General features: G+C 37.6%; 1 protein-coding gene across 1 annotated transcript; it reads left to right on the plus strand.

The window, feature by feature from the left end:
• The first annotated feature begins 948 nt into the window (after positions 1-948).
• Positions 949-16,431, plus strand: LOC140232584 (uncharacterized). Its single transcript, XM_072312679.1, has 7 exons — positions 949-1,139; positions 2,684-2,792; positions 7,161-7,317; positions 8,747-8,851; positions 9,437-9,544; positions 11,116-11,226; positions 13,414-16,431. The coding sequence occupies exons 1-7, from the start codon at positions 1,020-1,022 to the stop codon at positions 13,628-13,630; spliced, it is 927 nt and encodes a 308-aa protein (XP_072168780.1). The 5' UTR covers positions 949-1,019; the 3' UTR covers positions 13,631-16,431.
• The last annotated feature ends 437 nt before the right edge of the window (positions 16,432-16,868 follow it).

A 16,868-nucleotide genomic window follows, 5' to 3' on the forward strand; every position in this document is an offset into this window, starting at 1 on the left:
CCCCCCCCCCCGACTAGTCCACAACACAGAACTTGTAGTTCTGTGGTCCACAGTTGGCCCTAATAATAATCTTTATTAGGCCTAGCTATAAAAAGAGGAGGCTCACAAAAACCATTCATAACTTAAAGGGTGTGTGCAGTTCTGGTCGAGGTGAGGATTTAGCTTTTAACGTTTTGTGAGATATTCAGAAACCACTCTATGAGATGTCAAAGAGCATGCAATTCTAAAGGGTATCAAAAGTTTTTTTTTTTTTTAAATGAAAATCGGTTTTGAAATTGCTGATATCCAAAAACAAGGTGAATCAAATTTAAGAGATCCTAATAAAAGGCGTGGCCTGTCGCCTGTTATATCACTTTTTGGGTTATCTCAGCCATTTGAAAAACAATTTTCATCAAATAAACGTTGAATCCTTCTTAAAACTACATGCTCTTTCATATATTTCAGAAGTTTCTCATTATCTCATTTATAGGAATGTTCAAAACATGGCCCACCTCAACCAGTAGGCCTACTGTACAGTCCCTTAACTCGTGAAAGTTTAGGTAACAATGATTTTATGTAATCCCTGTAGTACACAGTTTTATACTTATTGGCTTTGGTCTTATCGGATAGACTGAAATGAAATGAATTGATCTGAACTGAACTGAGTTGGATTCCCGTATTCTAGAATGTTCTCCACTGATCTAATACTGAGTACAACAATGTACCGGTACATTGCTCCAGCTGCAGCAACACAACCCCCAGCCTAAGTTGCGAGCACGTACAGCCGTACGCGCGCAATTATGAGACCATGTACCAAGAGGTTTTATTAATATTATGTACAGTAACCTCTTTGTATCAATTGTATAGCGCACGCAGAGACCGGCCGTCGAAACCAACATAAACAGTATAATAGTATAGTACAGTGTATTATGAACACGTACATACATGTAAGGTGACGATTATCAACATGGCTCCTCGCATGGTACTTTAGCCAGCCAGAAGACCTCAACCATTTGCAAATTTGGTTTACGTATGAGGTCATGCCTAAAAGGAAATCGCGTGCAGTGACTGGGAAGGCTTCGTCCTGTCCAGAATTTCTGTCAAAATTATGGCAATTAGTGGAAGACGAAAATACCAACGAATACATTCACTGGAGCGACGTAAGTACATACGGCACCACGTTACTGGAGGCACCTATCTAATTTTAGAACCTGGCCTAACGTAGCCCTCTAGGCTCTAGGCGTTATGTGGGCAGTGGTGGGCCAGCTCGCTCGGGCGGGGCCTACTCCAGGAGCGGCTGGCTATAAAAATAAACATATTTGTTTGATATTTTCATGAATGTGAAAATGATACAGTACTTGAAAGCGAATGTCTCAGTTAAAGGGGAAATCTAGTCCAAATATAAGTTTGATATGAAAGACTAAAAAATATTGAGAGTTCAGCAGCAAAATTTTGATTGTAATCGAGTGGTATCGAGTGAGAAATAAGGAAAAATGACATATTTTCTAGTATCAAATTTTTGCTAATTTTTCAGGTTCCCAGGAAGCAGTTCTTGAACAGTAGGCCTACTGCATGAATATATGCAAGTGCCAAGTGGCAAATTAACCACGTCTGATCCCACAACTAACCCCGGGCCGCTCCTCATACACAGTTTAACACTTTGTGTTCGGCTGGTGCACAGTTAGAATGCTACTTACAGTGTAGAGCAATCCACATTCACCTTGACATACTGTACGAGCTGAAATTTTCGTGAATTTCGCGAATCGCCTTTGAACCACGAAAATAACAACACGCGAATAACTAAGTTCAGTTAACCCTCGCAACCGCGAAATTAACAACACATGAAAATGTCCTTCAAGTAGCAATTCGCGAAAATATCTGTACGTGAAAATTACAGCTCGTACAGTAGGCCCTATATAATATAGTTTGTTTTGAAATTTCCAGTTTTTCATTCAAAATGCAATTATGCCCATCCCTCCCAAGGCTCAAATCTCTGATATCTCTGTTACATATAACTGATCACTATTCTGAAGTTTGAATTATTCAACCAGGAATAACATTATATTTAAGATTTCAATGACAGAAACATTGAATTTTTGTAATTTTTTTGGTTAGTTCACTCATTTGCATAAATCCACTCTGCAAGAACTGTTTTGCAGAAATTAGCAAAACTTCAAAATGACATAACTTCCATATTTTTCATCCAATTTCAGTCGAATTTTTATAGTTGAACTTGTAAGATTTTATTCTGTTTGATCAGACTATCGGACTAGATTTCCCCTTTTTATAAGCAAAAGCTCAAGCCCGTTTTGCAGAGCTTGGAGGCATTGGAAAATCTAAGCAACTGCTAGCTAAGAACAAGCAAACATCCATTTTGTGCATAAATGCTTGGTCTCGCTGTAAGAAATTGCCTTTGGGCGCAGCAAGCATGATTGCTTAAGTACGTGCTTGCAAAAGCTTTTGCCTGCAAGCAATTACCGGTACTTGTTTTTATGCATACAGATTCAAGCAAAAGGCTATCACAAGCAGTTGCTATTTTTAAAGGATCTGGTCCAATGCCACTGATCTGTGAGTCTATGCGTATCAGTGGTCAGTGCCTAGACTCTACATGTATACACTCGACATATACAGTCTGTGGAATTACAGAAGTGGTTTACTGATCGTCTTGTAATGGTCTATTATTTGTGATTATATTACCCAACAGAAAGGCGACAGCTTTATTGTATCGGATCAGATGACGTTTGCCACCGAAGTCTTGCCATGTGTCTTCAAGCACAACAACCTTTCAAGCTTCATCCGCCAGCTCAATACGTGTGAGTGAAATTATTAGAACCCCATAAACACCTGAAAAATGTTTTGAATTTAATCTATACTATGTCATTGTAAAGCAAGCCAGAAAAACTTGGGAACTTCAATGACCTTGCATCTCAAAACAAACCAAGAGTCAAGTGGCCTGGGCCCCGTCTTATAAAGCCTTCAAATCAGTCACAAGTCCCCAAATCAATCGCAACTTGCATTGCAGCTCACAAGAAACTCGTGATTGATTTCTATCACAAGTCTTTATAAGACAGGCCCCTGATTTTGCATAAGGACTCTAAATTGGAAAAAATAATTCAGCCTATTCAATCTTCAGTTTTTAGCCCACCGGCGCCCAGCGCCTGTCGTCCATCGATTGTCCTTCGTCCGTCATGCGTCGTGTGTTAACTTAAAATTCACATTTTTATCTTCTTCTTGAAAACCGCGTATAGGGGAAATCCAGTCCAAAAATAAGTTGTCTGAAAGAAGAGAGTAAAATCTTATATATGAGTTTCTGAAGTTTTGTTGATTTCTGCAAAACAGTTCTTGTACAGTGGATATGAATCTGCAAATGAGTGAGCTGATCATTTCATATAACGTCACAATTTTCTATTGATTTTGTACAAAAAAAATGATGAAAATTCAATGTTTCTGTCATTGAGGTTGATGTTATTCCTGGTTGAATAACTTCAGAATAGTGATCAGTCAGCATATCAAATATATACACTTATTGTCCCCGCCGAACGAGTTCGAGCAGGGGACTATGAAACGGGCTCTGTACGTGTGTGTGTCCGTGTGTCCGTCCGTCCGTGTGTCCGTGCGTCCGTGCGTCCGTCCGTCCGTCCGTCCGTCCGTGTGTGCGTCCGTGTGTGATCAAAATGTTCAAAATGCTACTCCTTCGCCATTTCTAGCCCGATTTTGATTCTGTTTGCTTTATATGATAGCACTACATGGGAGCTTTGAAACTTCTATACAGAATTTCAGTTGTGACCTTTGACCTTGACCTTTGACCTATATTGTACATTTTGCTTCAAAATGCTACTCCTTCGCCATTTCTAACCCGATATTGATTCCGTTTGCTTTATATGATGGCACTAGGTGAGGGCTTCAAAACTTCTACACAGAATTTTGACCTTTGACTTCTTTTACCTTTGACCTTGATTTTTGACCTATATTGTACATTGCCTACAAAATGCTACTCCTTCGCCATTTCTAACCCGATTTCGATTCCGTTTGCTTTATGTGATGGCACTAGGTGAGGGCTTCAAAACTTCTACACAGAATTTTGACCTTTGACTTCTTTGACCTTTGACCTTGATTTTTTTACCTATATTGTACATTGGCTACAAAATGCTACTCCTTCGCCATTTCTAACCCGATTTCGATTCCGTTTGCTTTATGTGATGGCACTAGGTGAGGGCTTCAAAACTTCTACATAGAATTTTGACCTTTGACTTCTTTGACCTTTGACCTTCATCTTTTTACCTATATTGTACATTTTGCTAGTAAATGCTACTTCCGGCGGGGACATATATTACGCACCGCGTAATTTCTACTTTTCCTTGTTGATAATAATATAGGGCCTATATGATTGCGTTTTAAAATTTTATGTACAAATTATTTGGCAAGTTGTGAGGGGATGATATGCTCACTTTGCCATTTTACATGACCGTTCAAGAACTGTTTCCTGAAAAATTAGCGAAATTTCAAAATGTCATAACTTCCTTATTTTTTTTTCACCCGATTTCGATCAAAATTTTACTGTTGAACTCGTAATATTTTACTCTTTCTCATCAGACTAACTTATATTTGGACTGGATTTCCCCTTTAATGGATTTTCACCAAACTTGGCAGGTAGCATCCCTCGGGAGTTAGAATATCAACTTGTTCAAATGGGCACCATGCCCCTCTTGACGTGCCCCCCCCCCCCCCACCCCCGTAAAGAACTCTTAAAGATCTTCTCTAAAACTAGAAGTGATTGAGCTGAGTTATTACTATGTACATAGATGACTGTAGTTTCAAATTTGTTCATGGCAGATCCAGGGGTGCCCTCCTTAGGGTCCGGGGGGGGGGGGGGGGGGGGGAATACAAGGCCCAAATGGGGGCCCAAATTGTACATTTCCATCTTCTTCTTGAAAACCCCTTGGCAGGTAGCATCCCAAGGGAGTTAGCATCTCAATTTGTTTAAATAGGCACCATGCCCCTCCATGCCCCCAGGGGGCCCCAAACCCCTCAAATTAAGGAATCTTTAAAAATCTTCTTCTCTAAAACCAGAAGTTATAGAGCTGAGTTATTACTATTAGCTAGTACATTGATCAATTTGTTCTAGGCAGATACAGGGGTGCCCCCCCCCCCCCTTGGGCCCGAGAAGGGGAGAGGGTATCCATTATGCGTCTTGAATGATTGTGATACATGCGATGCGGTCATGTACGACATGATCGACATGCAATCTTAATAATTTATTATTTGTAAAAAATGTATGCATAATAGCTAGTATGCACACACATCAATGCTGGCACTTACAGAGCAGAACTAAAAGGACAAGTTTACCTTCATAAGCATAAGGATTGAGAGAATGCAGCAATATTAGTAGAACACATCAGTGAAAGTTTGAGGAAAATTGGACAATCAATGCAAAAGTTATAAATTTTTAAAATTTTTGTGTTGGAACCGCTGGATGAGGAGACTTCTAAGGCTCGTGATGTCATATGAGTACAACAGTATAAAGAAAATTCAATATATTTTCACTTTTTTCGCATAATAAAAGAGCACTTGACTTGCCTCTTTCTAAAGGCAATGGGAATTACAATAATATTGTGTTGTTTGAAGGTTTGCATGGTGAAGTTAATTAGGAAGAAAGATTTGCGGTGACACCATGTGTATGTAGTCCTTAACCGGATCGTTGTTTGGCAGAAGAGCCTAGAAAGAGGAGAAACGAAGAGGGAAGCGACATATGGGGGTTGTGAGGAGGGCAAAAAGTGAAGAGTGGGAGACAGTAATGGGCTAGAAGTTGAAGTTGCACTAGTGGAGACAGTAGAGAAAGGAACACGGAGAGTGGTAAGGAAGAATAGTGTGAGAATCAAGTAAGATGTTCGGACATCGTCAGAAGGGGAAAGATGAAATAGAAGGGAAGAGGAAGAGGAAGGAGTTGAATTTTGGAGAATCATGGAGATAGGGGAGAGCAGTGAAGATTCATGAAACCAAGAGGAGAACGAAGTCGGCGAACAGTGTGGCTATGGAATGCGAATCAATGGAGAAAGGAGAGAGAGAGAGAGGGGAGGGGGGGGGGGGCAATGAAAAGAAGAAGAAAAGAACAAATTGAAATTCAATACATTAAATTAGAGGGAGCTAGTGTGGATCCTAGAATATAATATTACCCATAACATATGTCAGTAACGATTCAAGGGAATGTGTACTTTTCTCAGAAGATGAAATTTTGTGAAATTCTCTTTATATTTTCCTTATATTGTTGTACGCATGTGACATCATACACTGCAGTAGTCTTCTCATCCAGCGATGACTGCACAAAAACTTCAAAAATTCATAACTTTTGAACGGATTGTCCGATTTTCCTCAAACTTTCATTTATGTGTTGTACTAATATTGCTACATTCTCTCAATCCTTATGTTAATGAAGGTGAACTTGTCCTTTAAATGCATGGAACACAAGTGCCAAATTGTTATAGAGAATCTGATTTATTGAACTTTGTATACTTTCAGAGGTTGACACCTGTGAATTATGGCTATTCTTTTTTTTTTTGTACACAAATTTGATTTCCTGGGTATTACACCCCATGCACTTTAATTTTCAGCATCTAAGGTCAGTTACTTCAGTTGTAAGGATATATACTGTACTTTCAAGCAATTTTTTGTATAATGAACAGAATATCCCACATTTGCTTTAATGAATGGAAATAAGCCAAACCAAACTAATCATTCACATTTACAATGTATGTCCTTACATGGGTTGATTTAATCAAACTGCAATGTTTTATATTAAAGTCGAGTTAAAATGCATGTGATGTGCCGTTTAAAATTTTCAGCCTGCTTGGTGCTAGAGCTTTATTTATTCATTTGGTATTCAAACCAAGTAGTCCCCTCAGATTTTCAGTTGTTTTCTAGGAGAGTTGTATGTACAAAACATGATAAAACATTGAAATACTACATCCTTAGATGTCATGAAATGTTGTAGTCTTTTCATCTAGTGACAGCAGCACTGTAAATGCAAAAGTGTGTAACTATTTTAACAGATTCTATGATCAATTCTCCTCAAACTTTCACTGATATACTGCATTCACTCAATTCACATTTATTCTTGGTTTCATAACCCCTTTTATCTCTATCAGATTGAATATGAAACTATGGCTTAATTCACTCATTTACAGATGGTTTCAGGAAGAAGAGCAAGATACATCATGGTTCCTTGTTTTACAATCAAAATGATCTTGAATTCCAGCATCCCCACTTTCTCAGGGGTAAACTCAATCAGCTGCAGTGCATAAAGCGGCGTAACGCTACCTCCAGTTTGGGAGCGACAAAGAGGTACATGTAACATTACACGTGGTGACAGATTTTTAGACCATGACTTGTGTTTGTGTGTGTGTGTATGTGTGTGTGTAAATGTTTCTTAGCAAGCTAATATTATTTAACGTGAGCTATGTTTGGTGGAATATGGGAAAGTTTTAGGATTTTGTTTGTAGTGAGAGTTTTAAGAGTGCAATTTTTGATGACTGCATGGCATGTATGCTTTGAAAATTTCTCTGTTAACCATCACCAAGTTACCCTGATAATGCTGAAATAATTATTCAAGCAGTATTTTGGCTAGATGTAAAGCTGTGTAGAATTTGTATTTTGAGATGATAACTACTCTCTGTCCAAAATTCCAAAGTATAAAGACTGCTTGGAAGATAAAAACAGCTGTGGCTTGTATGAAGCTTGTATTAATTAATGGGAGATGTCATTACTTCCTTTCTTTGTGCATTTGAATTACTTGAGAATAATAAGAACAAATTTAAGTTAAAATGCACTGATTAAGCAGGAAAAAAATAGAAAAAGAAATATGAAGAGACCCTAGAAACAGCAAAGCTTGTGAAATTAAGAGTCCTTAATTTCAGCAAATAATATTCAATAACTGATTAAATACTTATAAACAACTATATAACATGTTTAACAACTATAACAAGCAACATACAATTAGGACAATATAATTCTCCAGTATTTTTCTTGAAGAGGTTTATCAAGTGCTTATTCATAATGCTAGAAATTAAAATGTGTTGAATTCTCTTTGTTTTTTATGTCATTTACAGGGACTGACAAAACGATCACATATGTCAGTCCACATAATGTGCTATGTTCACCACTAAGTCTGGAAATTGTATGAAACACATTATTCAGTAAAATTTTAGTGCTGTTATTCTTTTTTTTTTTTCTAGTAACCAATGACAGGCCATTCAGTTGAAAAACAAATTTCATGGAACGCTTATCATATGACCTTGATAATATGTTAGTACATAATGTCAGTCCAGTGTTATGTACGTTCCCCCAGATTTTTTTTTTTTTTTTTTTTTTTTTTTTTTTGGGGGGGGGGGCAACATTCTGAAAGATTGCTTGTTTAAAGCAAATTGGGGTTAAAGTAATCTCTCATTAAAGATCATATTGTATTGAGAATAATGCACATTGGAAACAGAAAATAACCAGACATTCCTGAAATGTACTCTTTTACCCTGGAAATATCCATTATGGTAGTTTGAAAGTGTTTTTGCTAATTTTACATTTCAAAAAATTTCAGGCTACCCTGCTATCACCCCCTTAGAGTTACGCCACTGATACATAGAGGTCTCCAGTGTCTGCCCTTTTTTTCTATTTCAGTTGATTTTTAATGACCTACATAACTGTTTATTTTGTTAATCTTGTTAAGGTTTTGATCATTATTTAAGAGATGTTTTTGTCATTATTTGTTTCAACTGAACAGACCAGCAGAGACGGTCTTGAGTGATGACGTGGAAAATAACCATGAAGCCAAAGATGATAACTCTGTATCTGAGGAACAGACTGTGTCATCTGCCAATGAAACAAGGTAAAAAAAAAAAAAAAAAAAAAAAAAAAAAGTTGTTAAAATCCTGCCACCTTCCCAAAGTAATCTTTGCATATAGAACACAGATTGTGGGAGCAATCAAAAGGGTTGACTTTGACGCCAAGTAGAAGAGAAAAAGAAAAGCTCTGAGCTATATTGTATGCATTAAAGGGGTCAAATAGTTTTGGTTGAGACCTAATTTCCAGTTTCTAACATTTATTAGTGAGATAATGAGAAACCTCCTATATGAAAGAGCATGTAATTTAATGAAGAATTCAACGTTTATTTGATGAAAATTGGTTTTGAAATGGCTGAGATATCCAAAACAGAGCGATTCTAATAAAGTGTGGGACCCACCTTTTATTACGATTGCTTTGTTGTACTTTGTTTTTGAATGTTTCAGTCATTCCAAACCCAATTTTCATCAAATAAACTTTGAATTCCTCTTAAAATGTTATGCTCCGTACTATTTCATAAGTGTTTTCTTGGTATCTCGCAAAAAGTTAAAAGCTCAATTCTCATCTCCACCAATAGTGTACCATCCCCTTAAATCATTATTTCTTTTCATCATTTGTTTCAACTGAACAGGCCTGTTGGGATTGCAAAGAGTGATGTCATGGAAACGATAAAGCATGAGCCTGAAGACAATGGACGTGTATCTGAGGTACATACTATGTCATCTGCCAATGAAGCTAGGTAAAAATGATTAAATACCCAAACACCTTCCCAATGAATTCTTTTCATGTGCAGAATTTAGACTGTAGGAACAATGTATATTAGGTTATTATATCCACATACTTATAGTATTATATGGGGAAAGAGTTGCATTTTATGCCAAGCACTAGAGAAAAGACAGCACTGAGCTATCTATTTTATGCTGGTAAAATGTAGTGCAATGATTAAAAAACAAACAAACAAACAACAACAAAAACATGAAATTAGTCAAAAGAATAGAGCACGAAGCTCAAATTAAGCATAAGAAGTAAAATCCTTCTTGATTAGCCAGTCAGCATAATCAACAGCAGGAGCAACATTTATGTCTAATAGTTCACTGTCAGATGAGAAAGGAAACATCCTTCCATTAGATCAAATACCAGTATTACAAGATGATTTTAAAATACATGTACAGCAGTGATGTTGTTTTTCTTAGAATTTACTTGCTTTCATATGTGCCATAAAGTGTAATCAGTACCTCAGTGTAAACATCCAATTCATCATTTGCTTCTGAAGTAATGGATGAAAACCTTTTCCATTTAAAAAAAAAAAAAGAGAAGAAGAAGAAGAAGAAAGAAATTACAGTAGACAACAAAATCCTTAGGACCAGCAGTTTTCTTTAGTTATATCAAGATTTTGTTATAACTGAACAAATAAACGTAAAGAATATAGAGCTGATTATGATGCGGCCTGAATTTCATTATATCAGTGTTTCTGTTATATTAGTAGAACACATAAGTGAAAATTTGAGGAAAATCGGACAATTGATGCAAAAGTTATGATTTTTTGTAGTTTTGGTGTTGGAACTGCTGGATGAGGAGACTGCTAGAGGGTATGATGTGTGAGTGGACAACAATATAAAGAAAATATAAAGAAAATTCCACAAAAATTCATTTTACATGCAAATTACAAATTCCATCAACTTGATATTGATATATGTTAAGGGTAGCAAATCGTCTGTTGAGAATGAGAGGGATGTTAAGTTGTCTTGAACACTATGGGTTTAGCGGCAACTTAACGCTCTTGTCATTCTCAACTGACAAATTATTCCCCCTGCTTTCTGAAAGCAGTTTGTCAAGAGCTCTTTCATAATGCTACAGAAGTGAATTTTTATGGAATATTCTTTATATTTTCTTTATATTGTTGAATGTTGTCCACTCATACGTCATAACCTCTAGTAGTCTCCTCATCCAGCTGTTCCAACAACAACAACTTTTGCAACGATTTTCCGATTTTCCTCAAACTTTCACTGATGTGTTCTACTAATGTTGCTGCTTTCACTCAATCCACATTGCTCTTTGGGTTTGGGTTCCCTTTAAAAGAAAGGTATACAATGGAAATGAATTTATTTCCTTTGTTTTTTTATTGCTTATTGACTACTTATAAAAGCAATTATCTGATATAAAGAACAAATTGTCATGGTCCCAAGGATCTCGCTATAAACTGTACTAAGTTTCCATTGTATACATTGTACATGTACAATGTATGAAAATTCATTTATAAATGAATACATCTGGATCCCCATCTTTAGATCTTTTGATCTTTTGTTACAGTGAACAAGTGGTTGGACAGCCAACACCTGCCCTATCTACACAATTGAATGGTGGACCACTAGCTGACAGAGACCATTGTTTTGCTGTGCCACAAGCAACCAATGCAACAAGGTAATTTGCTTATAGAATAAGTAAATTCATATAAAATCATAATTAATGCATTTCACTTTGGCCCTATACACAGAAAATCCAAGGCAGGACAGGCTTAAAGAGGACATCCGTAAGATTTTCAGACTTTTACATTTGAACAGCTATAAATAAGTTATCCTGAGTACAGAGTTTCAGAATTTATAGTGACTGGGATGACGAATGATTATGTTTTCAAAATTTGTAACAAATTGCAATGAACAAGAATGATGACATGGCATCCTCACCATAAGAATGCAAGAGTTTGGGCTCAAGGAGGCAGAACAAAAGAAGAAGGCATGCATAGATTTTACACAGGTGAACTTGTTAAACAAGCAGTATTATAGTGGAATTACACTGCTACATGTCTGAAATATGTGAGGCTCCTATGTCATCAGTATTGTTTGGTGTAATTTGTTTGGAGATACGCAACAAAAGAGGAGGTTTATTTAGATTTTCCACTCGTTTCTTCTATTGAATGTTGTTGTAGAACACAAGATTTTCAGATTATTGGCTTCTCTGTTCAAGGGCCAAAATAAATTCCTCAAGTCTATGCATGGAGCTGTTGATTAATGTACTACCTGTACATGATGTGAAATTATGAAAATCGTCTGGAATGCCCCTGTAAACAGAATATGTGCCAATGAATGAGAAAGCTGAGCATCTACTGCACCAATCCTCTTCAGTGATGGCTGCCATGTAAATGAGGTCAATGATTTCAAGCATTTAGGCTCCCATGTGGCTTTTTCGAAGGATTTTGTGACTTGAAAAGCTTGGCATACAAGTGTATATGCAACAGACTGCATTCCTCTGACAGTCACACATTACAAGGGCTACAAAATTTGGCTTTCAGAGATTGTCTTGAAAGCATAATTTTTGGCTTTCCAGAGAGATTGTCTTGAAGGCATAAAATTTGGCTTTTCAGAGATTGTCTTGAAAGCATACTCGGCATATTATTACCATGAGGAAGGCCCTGCATGACCAGCTGGATGGCACATACACCCTCATGAGAGTGCAGCATATCAGTTGGAGATACACAACAAAAGAGGAGGTTTATTTAGATTTTCCACTCATTTCTTCTATTGAATGTTGTTGTAGAACACAATTTGGTTGCCACTTTTTCTGTGCCACTGAGTAAACCACATCTGATGTAATGTAGTTGAGAGTACCCTGTCCATACAGAGGAAAATGACCTCTGTACTATAGATTTCATTGCATTGCAAGATATTTGGCAAGAACAGGCAAACATGGATAATGGATGGACAAACTTGATCAGCATGGCATTGCAATCTATTGGAATTTGTCCAATACAATGATACCTACATGCAAATATGTAGAAAAAAAAATAAAACAAAAAAAAAAAGGTGCTGAAAATTGCTTATCCAACAGTGGCAAGAGAGTGGAGTAAAATGAGTTCAAAAGGGGCCTGAGCTTTCAATCCTAACAAAATTGTCGTCAGAGGCAAAATGACAAACAAGCAGGGAAAGCAATCACATATAAGGACTGCGCACAACAAGAACAGTCATGGGAGGGCTAGGGACACAGAACAAAGAAAACAAAAAGGGAGGGTTGGAGGTCATGGGCAAGGAGCCCAACAGGTACAGGTAGGGGGATTAAAGCAGAAGGGTGGACAGACAAAAGGCAGAGAAGGGTCACTGATGATCTCGAGGACCATGGGGACAACCTGTGAAGGATAAGGATGAATAGGGAGCAACATCAAACAAGATAAGGAACAACAGAGGGATAAAGAAAGGAAGAGAGTGAAATAGCAACAGCATGGGGGAGGGGTGGGGGCGGAGCAAGCAGCAAGCCCTAACCTGGTGCACCAAGAAGAGGCAACAAAATGAAAGTGAGAGTCAACCAACAAATACAATCAGGGTATGACCCTGTATAATATGTTTGTCAGTTTGCCTCTGACTAAGATTTTTCATGCAAATATGTGAAAGTTGATAAGCTTATTTTAGCATGCACGTGTTTCTGTAATGAACTTAAATACTTGCATTGAAAAGGAAGGATTCAATAGAGCAATAACAAATTAAGATGCTATTCCACAAAACAGTGCAATAAGATTGGCCTAAACTAAACTTGGCAAGATGACCTAACACATCATTCTGTGTTTTGTCACTCATTCCATTTACATTTAAGTTTTACTCTCCATGTCTTTTATCCTAGTGCAACAAGACAACTCACGTCATCTGGACGTTCACGGGGTCGACGAAGGGTTCGAACGTATGACGAGAGAATGATTGAACTAGCTGAGGCTCGGCACAGGCTCACACTTCAGCACATGCAGCTGGAACATGAAATGAGAATGGATGTTCTTGCTGCCCAGAAACATACAGAACAGCAGAAGCTTGAAGCTGCCATAGCTGCTTTGTCAAAAACTTGAATGGATGCTCTTTCTTTTCCATCCATGATACTTGGATCTTTTCAAACCCCTGTGAAAGAGTGTTCCTGCAGTGCACATACATGTACTATAGGGCAAGTGCTGCAGTTGTACTGCAGTAGTCGTGTCCAATATAAGTGTGGCACTTGTACTACAATATAGTATTGCAGTAATGCAGATGTGCGAAAAATGCTAGAAGTACCTTGCTAATAATTGAAGTTCTCTTCGGTAAACTGTACACCAATTCCTATAGAATACTTGTGGTGTGTGATATACAGTAAAGGAAGGAATTATGCAAACTGTGAACAAATTTAAGCCTCATAAAGCAAATCAAGTTAACTGTGTATCATTTGACAAGACTAATCATGCTATTTTTGTATTGTGACAAATGAAGAGTAGATACATTGAAGGGAAGCTACATTCCTGCATGTAAGAATATTGATGTAATATAAAGTAGTGCAAAAAAAAGATGAACCCTCCAAAAATCATTTGTAACAGATTTTGACCTTGACTGTGCAATGCAAGGTATCTTTCACTATATGAATTTTAAGAACTGTACAGTGCACTCCCGTTATAACGAAATGCTCGGGACCGGTAGTTTTCTTTCGTTATAACGAAATTTCGTTACAGTCTGTATAACTGAACAAATACAATATAAAACAAAAACAAGGAAGCCAAGCACATGTTTGTTGAATACTCGTCATTCACTGGAAAGCTATACGAACAATAAAACAAATACATGTAATTGTTCAATTTAAGATTATTGTATTACAATAACGCAAGTTCCCCTCAGAAACTGCGCGTGACGCACCAAGCGAACACACAGTGATGTGACGCGTTCGCCCATGCAGAGATGCTATAAATGCTTGTTCCGCTATACGTATTTTCGAAAGCGATCCTCAGTTCGTTATAATGGAGTACATTTCTTTTGTTTTTCTTTGTCAGTGGCGCTCGGAAAATACTTCGTTATAACGAAAATTTCGCTATAACCGTGTTCGTTGTAAGCAAATTTTGTACCATAGACTTTAATGGCGATAATTTTGGGACCAGAAGTTTTACTTCGTTATAACAAAATTTCGTTATAACCGTGTTCGTTGTAACAGGAGTGCACTGTATATTCTTCTGAAATTTAGTATGCTAGGACTGGCTCTCATCTGGATAAGGGATTTGACCATATACCGGAGATGCAATACTTAATACACGTAGCTGTCTGCCAAATGGTAGCTACATGTTCACATCAAGAGCCAGAAGCAGCAAAAAGCCCAAAACTTCCTAACGAGATGGACAGAAATCCAAGCGATGAGCAGATTACACTTCTATAAAATATTGAAAAGATATCATCGCAAGTAACAACTCAATGGTATCCTCTAAAGGTGCTATAGTGAGAGCAGAGGCATGAGCAGACAGACAGATTGTAGCAGCTACTTGAGTGAATGGGTTAAATGATCATCGACCCTCTGATCTCTCCAAAGCCTTCCAGCTACAGCTTCATGGACATGGACACCCGGAGGAAGGTGCACATGTGGCAGTTCTTCTGGCTCAGGACCAGGAATATCTGGTTCCCTTCGGTCAAGGGAGATTGACTGTGCAGGCCACAGTAATGGTAAATGCAGTGCCTACCTTCGCTCTCGGATGGTTGAGGCATAGCAAGCTCTTCTTCCAACAGCCAAAAATGCGCTCAATCACTACACACCTCCCTCTTTTGTTTATAGATCTGTTAAAGCCCTCCTGTGGCTACCAATTATGATGTAATGTGATCATGAGGAAGGGAACTGAAGGATACCTTTGTAAAAGTAAAAAAAAAAAAAGAAAAAAAAAGAAAAAAAAGATGATGAATACACGTACAAGTTTTGTATTAAATTATTTTCATTCATGGTTGTAATGTGTTGTTTTAAAGGTTTGCATGGTGATGTAAATGAGGAAGAGAGGTTTCCAGTAATGCCATGTGTATGTAGTCCTTGCATGGATTGTTGTTTGGTGAAAGAAGAGTCTAGAGTGAGGAGAGTGGATGAGGGAAGCGACATAGAGAGTGTAAGACAAATATGTAATGACAATTGAGGGCAGCGGTAAGCTGGAAGCTGAAAATTAAAGTTGCAGTACAGTCGACTTCCATTACAAAGAAGTCCTCAAGACTGGCAGTTTTATCTTGTTGTGTATCAAAATTTTGTTATAACCAAACAAATAACAACACACAACGTGAGTGGATATTTCATTGCCTATTTCTTTTCTTTTTTCTTTCTTTTTTGTAACGGGAATTCATTATGACCATGTTCGTTATAACAAGAATGCACTGTAACGGAGATGGGGAAAAAGAGGAGACAGGGACATTAGTATTGAAGGAAGATAATCGGGTAAAGGTTCAGAAGTTGTCGTGAGGAAGAAGATGAGTGTGAGAGGAGGAAGAGAACACTGGAGAATGGAGTTGAGAGAGAAATGTGGAGAAGATGCAAAATTCCAACAGATGTATCATGAAATGAAGCGAGAGAGAGAAAGAGAGAGAGAGGAAGGCCTGTAAATCAAAACTGCAAAGAGCAAAAGGAATTAATGAGTGGATCCTTTAGATGAAGGGCTACTAGTCCTGTACATGAACTTGTTGAAGAAGGAAAGAGGGGGAGAGGACAAAGAAAAATGTATTCATGAAAGGGGGAAAAGAACTGTCGGAAGGAAAAAGCACTGTAAAGACGTCCCGGCCCTTTTCCTGGTCCTGAAAAGGACCATTATTCTGGTTTGTACAGGAAGTATTGGAAAATAAAAAGAGAAGGAAAACCTGTGTGGAAAGTCTTTAAATGCCTACTCATAAATTTGCATACAAATCTGATAAAACTGAGCAGGAAAATTTATACAGCGTATTATTATCATCTTGACCGAGTGTCAATAAGCGTATCTCCATTTCTGTCCTCTTTCTCCATTTATCGATAAGATCAATAAGATATGTTTTGATCCATCACTTTGATGCCATGATCATCAGTCATATTGCATAGATACATGTGTGGAGGAAAGTAGTGAACCTGTATATTCGTCAGGCAACACCTATTACTGTATATGTGATAGAATAAGTGTTAATAGTATGTGTATGCACTCTCTTCATGTCTATTCTTTCAATAGCCATTCGTTTCCTCTTTTCCATTCTGTTAGTAAAGATATTAAGACCATTTACAGCCATCGCAATTAAGTGATAACGTTTAGTCATTTACAGTTACAATGGACATGTAGGCCCATGCGTATGAAAGAAAGCATCAAA

The sequence above is a fragment of the Diadema setosum genome, chromosome 9, assembly GCF_964275005.1.
Source record: "Diadema setosum chromosome 9, eeDiaSeto1, whole genome shotgun sequence".
Classification (NCBI taxonomy): Eukaryota; Metazoa; Echinodermata; class Echinoidea; order Diadematoida; family Diadematidae; genus Diadema; species Diadema setosum.

What these genes read in the sequence shown, in the direction of transcription:
- LOC140232584 (XM_072312679.1), top strand. Translation starts at nt 1,020, where the DNA reads ATGCCTAAAAGGAAATCGCGTGCAGTGACTGGGAAGGCTTCGTCCTGT. An exon ending in AATACATTCACTGGAGCGAC is followed by an intron (nt 1,140 to 2,683) that starts GTAAGTACATAC and finishes ATTACCCAACAG; the next exon opens with AAAGGCGACAGCTTTATTGT. An exon ending in TCATCTGCCAATGAAACAAG is followed by an intron (nt 8,852 to 9,436) that starts GTAAAAAAAAAA and finishes TCAACTGAACAG; the next exon opens with GCCTGTTGGGATTGCAAAGA.